General features: G+C 41.2%; 1 protein-coding gene across 1 annotated transcript; it reads right to left on the minus strand.

Moving 5' to 3' along the window:
• Positions 1 to 493: 493 nt before the first annotated feature.
• LRRC4C (leucine rich repeat containing 4C) lies at positions 494 to 2,407 on the minus strand. Its single transcript, XM_024209814.2, has one exon. It carries the CDS (start codon positions 2,405 to 2,407, stop codon positions 494 to 496), a length of 1,914 nt encoding a protein of 637 aa, XP_024065582.1.
• Positions 2,408 to 7,584: the final 5,177 nt, after the last annotated feature.

The raw sequence follows: 7,584 nt of genomic DNA on the forward strand, positions 1-7,584 counted from the left end.
TTTGTTGTTGTTGTTGCTTGTTCCTTGTTTCTCACTTACAAATCTACTGCTAATGCTCCATTCCCTGTAGAACCATTTCAAGAAGGGTATGAGAAAAGAAAAAATAAAACAGAAAAAAGAGACAAAATCGACTGAATCTCACCACTAGAGTTCACCATAAAAATTCCCAAAGTATGACAGAATTCTTACAAAATTTCCTATACCAGTTCTTTTAGGGAATCAAGATCTCCTATGAAAAATATGGCAAATGGGGTTGGGGCAGGTAGGGGAGGGAGAAAGGAGGAAGAGGGGTAAATAAGTGCAGCAAAAAGAGGTTTTGAGGAATACACATAATTTTGTCTGCTTTAGATCACAATAGAATTTTTAATAAATAAATTTCTTTTTTTTGTAAAGACACTTTTTTTGAAACAGTAGATTTAGCCCAGTCATTTGTGTCATTTGTTTTATAAACCGTCTTTTTTGTATTTCCCCTCCCCCCAATTTTGTAAATATTTTAGATCTGAGTCTCTTGTACATTGTCTTTTGAGTTCATTCGGATCAATAACGGTTCATGCACTGAACTGTGTATTGAATTTATTGTGTTAACTGTTGTTGTGTGGTTGAAAGGAGACTTATAAGAGTTATAATGATTTAGGTGCTCATGCTCTATCGCCGGCATGGGCAAGTGACTCTCTATGGGTGTATCACCTGTAAGCTCATCATCCACGTTAATGATCTCTACAGTCCGTGTTGGAGCATGGTGGTTCTGCCGGTGATGCTGTTTCCTCATTTTGTAGAATATTACCAGCATCACAGCGGCCATGAGAGTGATAGCCACAAAACAACCAATTATGATTTTGGTAGTCTTCATAACCTCATCTATTCCTGGGATCCCATTGCTTGCATCTGTCACTGGGATGGTAAACGTTTTCTCTGTCGACCTTGTGCTCTGTGGAGTAAGAGAAGTTGTCACATTGGTGGTCTCCCAGTCAATAACTGGTGTGGGCCCAATCTGCTCTGTGGTCCGTGCCTCATCCTGAGAAGGTTCCATAGTCTCTACCGTGACAGTTGAAAAGTATGTGTAACCATTGTCCAGTGCAGTGACGTTCAGTGTGGCAGAAGCTGTAGTATTCCCAACAGAGTTACTCACCATGCAGGTATACAAGCCCGTGTCTTGCACGGTCACCTTTGTAAAATTTAATGTGCCATCACTGAGCACAGCAATCCGAACTCTGTATGCCCCATGCGTCATAACCGATCCATTTGGAGTAATCCAAGATACAGAGGTCAGGGAGGTCGATGCTCGGCATTTCAGTTCTGCAGCCATGCCTTCTGTGACGTTGAGGTCTGCTGGTGGCTCCACTATCACCGGAGCATAACACGTGAAATAATTCAGGTCCAGCTCACCGATGTACCTTCCTTTCAAATTGGGAGGTGTGTTGCAGCGAGCACAGCATGCAGTATTGGAGGGTGCTTTGTCCTTAATCCACCAGCTGAGCCAAAGAATGTCACAGTTGCAATTCCAAGGATTGTGGTGCAGGTGGATCCTTTCTAGGCGGAGTGGTGTGAAGAGATCGTGAGGCAGTAGTGTTAGGTTGTTGTGTGCCAGGTTGATTTCCACCAGTGACTGAAGGTTATCAAAGGCATTCCTTTCAATCACTTGAATCTGGGACTGTATCATCCACAATTTTTGAAGATGCATTAACCCTTGGAAGGACCCCGGCCTGATGGCTGTCAGATGGTTCCCAGAAAGATCTAACTCATCCAGTTTTATGAGTGGTGTGAGGTTAGGGATCTCTCGAAGGTTGCACATAGCAAGGTTCAAATACCTCAAATTGGATAGACCTTCAAAGGCACCTTCTGAGATGTATGAAAGCCTTTTTAGTTCCCCCAAATCCAACCTACGTAGGGAAGGGATTCTGTTAAAAGCGTAAGAAGGGATGCTCTCAATAGGATTGTTTCTCAACCAAAGCTCCTTCAGTTTTGACAGGTATACAAAAGCCCCATTAGGGATGGTGGTAAGACGATTGTCAAAAAGTTCCAGAGTGTTGAGATTGGCCAGACCATTGAAGGCCCCTATTTCAATGGTTCTAATGTGATTTCTACTCAGCTGCAAGATTTCCAGGTGTCTCAAATGTTTGAAGCTATTCACCTTAATTATTTGGATCTGGTTCTCATGGAGATTCAATAACCGTGTGTTGGTGGAGATGCCGTCTGGAACCTCTCTCAGATTCTTCCGCACACAAATCACTTTGCTGAACTGGTTGCTGCAGGAGCAGACAGAAGGGCAAGTTTGAGCCCTGACTAGACCAGCCACCACAAGAAGTTGAAGAGCCAGTAGCACCACAAGCAGGGGGTCAAATAGGGCCCTGTTAAACCTAGGACCTATCATTATCTGCTGTGGATGTAAGGTCATCTTGTTCAACATTCATAATTTATTTGGTGTTGGTCCTTCTGGAGTTTGAATCGTCTGAAAGAAAGAAAGGAAAAATAGCATTAAATTAACTCTAAATATTAAAAGTTACAGTATTATAGATCAATTTTTCTCCACACTTTTCAGTCAACCTCTACCTATTCTATTAGGCAGATTTTAATGTTTGCAACTCTGCAGGCTCCAACTTGCAATGGAGCTTGGGCCATTCCAGAAACTAGATTCTCAGTCCATACTTCATTTTAGTTTATAATGTGCATAACTGGATGACAGATAGCCAGTACCAGCACAACAATGCTTAGCAGAGAGACTTATCCTTAAGATACAGAAGGGAAGCCCAGAGTTCCAGTGACAAGAACCTGAAAAGCCAGTACAGGTAATAATGGTTAGGATAGGAACCCCCAAATTATGCATCGTTTTAAACTTGCTGGCACATTCTAAATAAAAGAACTGTTAAAAAGATACACTGGCAGGTACAAGCGAAAGTCCCAACTCCCTGTTTTACAATCAGAACTGCATATGTGAATCCTTACACCACTGCAAATGTGACAACAAGACTGGGGTCTTATTGCAAGTGAAGTTTTTACTACTGGATGTAGAAGGTCACAAAAATGCTAGTAAAACATTTTGCTTATTTCAGGGGAGCGGATTATGAGAACTGCTGAGCATCAGCTCTCCCCCACCATTAAACAGACTCATTCAATTTCATGATATTTCCTCCTCTATTCTCTGGTTTAGCAGCAGCAGCAACAGTAGAGAAACACTCATTAGTAAATGTGTGCTGAACACAGAAATAAAGAATAGCTGTTTAAATTTAAAAAAAATATATCCTGGTAGCTGCAGGGCTGGTAATTTCACGGTTACCTCAAAAATTTTCCTTCAGCTCTTGGGGGGGGGGGAGACCTTTACACTCTGCAAATGATCATTACCATTCAAAGTTTTTCAGTGCTGATTCATTTGTGGTAGTTCCTAAAGCCCCCAGCCCTGGGTTCATTTTCAATCTGCTGCTATCTACAAGGTCCCTTCACTGTAGAGATTAATGAAATTTCCTATAAATCAGCCACAAGTGAAGTCTTACAAATTACAGCAAGCTCAAAGCACATTTATAACCCTGAGCACCCTGATGCATAATACATGTATTCAGCAGAACAAAAAACTATCAGCTAAAGGTTTTTCACTTTAAACCTCAAATTGTTTCATTTTGTGGTAAAAAGCCATCTTAGTTAAAAAAAAATATATTGTACATCAGAGCAGTCCATTTAAAGAAAGACAATTTTTATAATCATATGTTCTGACAATATATATTTATGAATTTAATTATGCATGCTTGGTAGTAATGTGCAACAATATCTCAGAATTACCAAGGGCTTTCTTTTGCACTCTTAAAACTTGACTATCATAGTCCAACATCTAAAACACAGGAATGGGAATCAGGAGATCTGGGCTGTATCTATCTGCTTTATCTAGTCTATTTTTGCTATTTATACACACCAATCACTGTAGTATCTATTGATTAAACTGACACCAACTGTTTTGCAACCTTGCATAAGTCACTTGTCTCTCTTTCTCCATGTTCCATTCGCTCTCCATGTCTTAATTTCTTCAACTTTAAAACAAAGGTCTATGTTAACAACCTCAGAGAGAAGTGATAAGTTTTAATTAATCAGGACTGGATTCTGATTTTTCCTACATTGTTGTAAAAACAGGAGTGACTCTGCTGAAATCAATAGATTACACTAGTGTTAAACTGGTATGACACCAGAATCAGACCATTATTGTTTATAAGATGAATTGATATTGTTGGATAGATTTTGCTATTGGATTGCATGCTATGATTATATTTTTTGAAACACTGGGCAAGATTTTATTAAATTTTTGATGTTTGTGTTTTTAGTATTGTGGATTTTTTTTATTGTCTTATCCCAAAACTTCATGGCTTCAATAATGAATCACATCAGCAATCAATGAAACAAAGAAACACAGAACCATTTCCCCCCCCCCCTCAATTGCTTTGGTGCAATTCCATGGACTTCAATGTAGCTGAGAAGAGAACTTGGCCCACTATATTTAACATCGGAGCTCTCAAGGGTCATTGTGCATCTGGCATGACATGCAGTCAGGAGCTCCCTCATGCATCCACAAAAGCTGTAGGGATAGTCTGCGGTTACTCCTCATCCCGTCACCATCAAGGGCCTACTTTGAAGCGGCTGGTCTGCAGGCTGCCAAGTGCCCTTTTTGTCACTGTTTTTGCTACTCGGCTCTCTCCTCAGTCTTGGGCAGCTTACAAAAGCAGGGAGGCAGTGACAGTAATACAAGAGGGAGCAGCAAGAACAAGACAAGGCTGGGAGAGAATACTGGCACTGCCAACATCCATCCCCACTTTCATACACTCTTCCACTAATTCCCACACACCCAACTTCCATAGGGATCTTAAATCATGCACCCAGCTGCCCTAGACAAGACCTTCAAGCTACAAAAGGCATTTCCCACGAATTCCACTACCAAATCCTCCCCATGTCAGTTGCGCCAAGAACACTTTTCCCTCCCTCACCAAAAACCCTCTCCATGTACTCCTTTTCACCCATGCGAGAGGCAAGACCTCCTCCAGCTGCCTCTTCTATCGTCCTATAAACAGGGTCTGTGTGCATGCTTAGGGGCTCTCCCATCATCTGTTTCAGGTGAATATGGAAGGATAGCCACTGCTCAGGAACTAAGGAATTGTTGACTGATTCATAAGAAGCCTCACATGTGGAGCTGCCAAGAACTGCTCAAATTTTCATTGAATGCAAACCTGCTCAAGGCAGTGCCCGGGCTTGCAGCCATCTTTACCTTTCTCCCTTGGGTCCTGTGCCAAACATATATCATCCACACCCAAGCACCAGGACCACGCTCTCTGAAAGCACCTTCAGCAATTGCTCTGCACTCTTCAAATGCGTGCACAATTGCATCACAACCTATATAGTTTGGCCAACTAATTGGGTACTTTAAATATAATTTTTCAAAGCCAGATACTTTTTGCAAACTGTCCATAATGAGAAGATAAAGAGGAGGAAAGATGTGCAGTTGTTTTAACACATATCAGGGATATTTGTTCATTTTGACTCTCTCTCTCTCTCTGTGAATATCTCTAGATCCTATTCTGGGTTTTTTTAGCATGCAAGCGTTAAAGATCTATATAACAAGCATCTTAGTTCAGGTGCGAAGGGATCTTAGCTATTGTAGCTACTGTTTGATTTTATTTTTGGACTTGTTTATATAACTCAATATTTTTTCTCTTTCAAGTACATGAGGTGAAATTCATTTCATCAGCATAAGGCTATTAATCAGGCATTGTGCTGCTGAAGTACAGGGGTGGGAGGGTTGGGAAGGTCAAATCAAGTCTCCCCAAACTGGGGTCTGATGCCACAGAACAGCCCCTGTGGCCACTAAGGGGGAGGAGGGAATAGCAGTAGTCATGCCAACACACTTGTGTGTTGTGTAACAGCCACGGTTATCTGCAATCTCCTCTGGTCTGTCCTCATCCCTGGCCTGCTGCCTTTGCACCAGGCTATGTGCTAGCACAAAGATTACCCCTGCAGTGCACATGGGTTACAAATGGTCCTCCCTGTTTTGCTGGTGGCTCCTTCACCTCAGGACTTAAGCAGTGTGGAAGTTTTCGTGCAGGTCAGGCTCAATTTCACCTTAATAAGATACTGAAAAATATATGGCACTATACAAAATGTGGATAATTCATTTAAAGCATTACAAAATATTGTGGTGATATTTTTAACAGGGTTCACATAAAGACTCAACTGCAAATCTGTATTTTAGCAATTTGCTATTCAGTATCTCCCTCAGTTGTGCTAGAGACATATAAAGGTTTGGCTTTATAAATCCAGACAGGAACAGCATTCATGGACAGTCAACCAGTTTCTCCAGTTCTCCTTGATCCCCCTTTAAACTCTCAGTTTTCTTTGTCTCTTTCCTAGTAACAAAGGTACAAACTCTATGGTCAATTCAATAACACTGCTGCCCTCTGCTGTATATATTTAAAACTCTATTAAAATGCTGAGAATTTTCTTGTTACACAGTTAACCCCCACAGCAGCTAGGAAATTGTTGAATTAAGTTTGCATGAATAACTTCAATGCTGTCCCTTGAGTATATGACTCGTGATACTGCTCTAATTATAGGATCACATGCTACATGTTAAATAATGCATTATAATGCCATAATATTTATTCTGCAGCAGTTGATACACACATACCTTGTAATATTTTGTTTCATTCATGACTGTTTAAATTATTTTCATTGTCAATTATTCTGAAGAACTTTACTGAAATAGACTTTTTTACACAAGTGTTCTTCTCTCTGAGGAGTCTATGTTAATAATTCAGTCAGGTCCTGTGCACTTTACGTTTTCTTTTGAGCCGCCAGCACAGCCTTCTTTAGTTGCAAAACAGGGAATGGAGCAATTAAAGATGAAGTTAATTTACCTGTGCAGAGATGCACAGCATCGCTTTCCTTAGGTGCAATTCATGGGATGAAGCAGTTACAGTAATTGCAAAGTTAAACTACCTGCACACACATGCAGAACACAGTATCTCAAATGTAATATACTCTGAGTAAGTTTCTCAGACCTGAAGAAGCACTCTATGTAAGCTTGAAAGCTTGTCTTTCTCACCAATAGAAGTTGGTCTAATAAAAGATATTACCGCACCCACCCTGTCTCTCTAATAAAAGGCAATTAACTATAATAGTAATTTAACCATAAATTTAGGTGGCCTCTATAAGATGCTAAATTTTCACTGTTACTCAGTCATGTATAATTAGGCCCCAATCCTGGGCTGCACTTTGATTTCTTTGTACGACTCTCCCAGTTTACCGTGACCGCGAATCTAGCAAATCAGAGCCTTGAAGGGTCCTCATCCTCAGGGGAGTGGGGAAAGGAACCTTGAGTGGTATAAGGGAACTCCTACCCCACTCCTTGTCCTGGCTGCCAGTGTCAAAGGTCTGCTTCCAGCCACACCTTTGACACTGGCAGCCAGCACAAGGAATGGGGTAGGAGTTCCCCTATACCTCACTCAAGGTCCTTCCACCATTCCACTGAAGATGAAGGAAGCAAGGGGGTGTAGTTGTGATTTCCCCAACACTGGTGATTCCAAGGTTCCAGATACGGGCATTAGCAGCTAGTGC

This window comes from Terrapene carolina, unplaced genomic scaffold, assembly GCF_002925995.2.
Source record: "Terrapene carolina triunguis isolate 2854851 unplaced genomic scaffold, T_m_triunguis-2.0 Scaffold96, whole genome shotgun sequence".
Taxonomy (NCBI): Eukaryota; Metazoa; Chordata; order Testudines; family Emydidae; genus Terrapene; species Terrapene triunguis.

Bases quoted from the DNA above. Each gene is read 5' to 3' on its own strand.
- LRRC4C (XM_024209814.2), bottom strand. From the start codon at position 2,407: ATGTTGAACAAGATGACCTTACATCCACAGCAGATAATGATAGGTCCT.